Genomic DNA, 457 nt, shown 5'->3' on the forward strand with positions numbered 1-457 from the left:
TCCCGGAAACAGTACTTGGACACCCTGATGCAGGAGGCCCGGCAGCGGGGGGTCGCCGCGCCCGTCGACGGCGAGGACGAGCCCGGCGACGGAGGCTCGCCGCCTGCCCGCGACTTCGCCCCGCCCCCGAAGTTCTTCAAGCCCAACCCTTCGCCGACTCACGACCTCAAGCTGCCGGTGAGGGAGCCCCCGAGCCTCGCTCAGGTCCGCAACCTGCTGCCCTTCCGCCAGAGCCTCCTGGTGCGGGACATCCTCAACTCGGGTCGCAATCCGGGCCACGACCTGTCGCCCAGAGGAAGCCCCGACCTGGTGACCGTCGGCGCCACGGCCCCCCAGGACCTCCCTATCGACCTCAGCGTCAAGAACAAGTCGCCGTCGCCGCCGAGGCCCGTGTCCGTCGGGGAGCGCGCGGCCTCCAGCTCGCCCCGGGGCGCGCAGGAGGGCGCCAGAGAGAGCA

The 457-nt window shown here is 72.2% G+C and overlaps 1 protein-coding gene across 1 annotated transcript in view; it reads left to right on the forward strand.

Annotated features, from left to right (window-relative positions):
- Positions 1–457, forward strand: part of LOC119594824 — a 2,579-nt gene that overhangs the window by 678 nt on the left and 1,444 nt on the right. Inside the window, exon 2 of the mRNA XM_037943913.1 lies at positions 13–454. Within this exon, the coding sequence (XP_037799841.1) occupies positions 13–454 (442 nt within the window). The remainder of the gene's footprint in view (positions 1–12; positions 455–457) is intronic.

The sequence above is a fragment of the Penaeus monodon genome, chromosome 34 (assembly GCF_015228065.2).
Source record: "Penaeus monodon isolate SGIC_2016 chromosome 34, NSTDA_Pmon_1, whole genome shotgun sequence".
NCBI lineage: Eukaryota > Metazoa > Arthropoda > Malacostraca > Decapoda > Penaeidae > Penaeus > Penaeus monodon.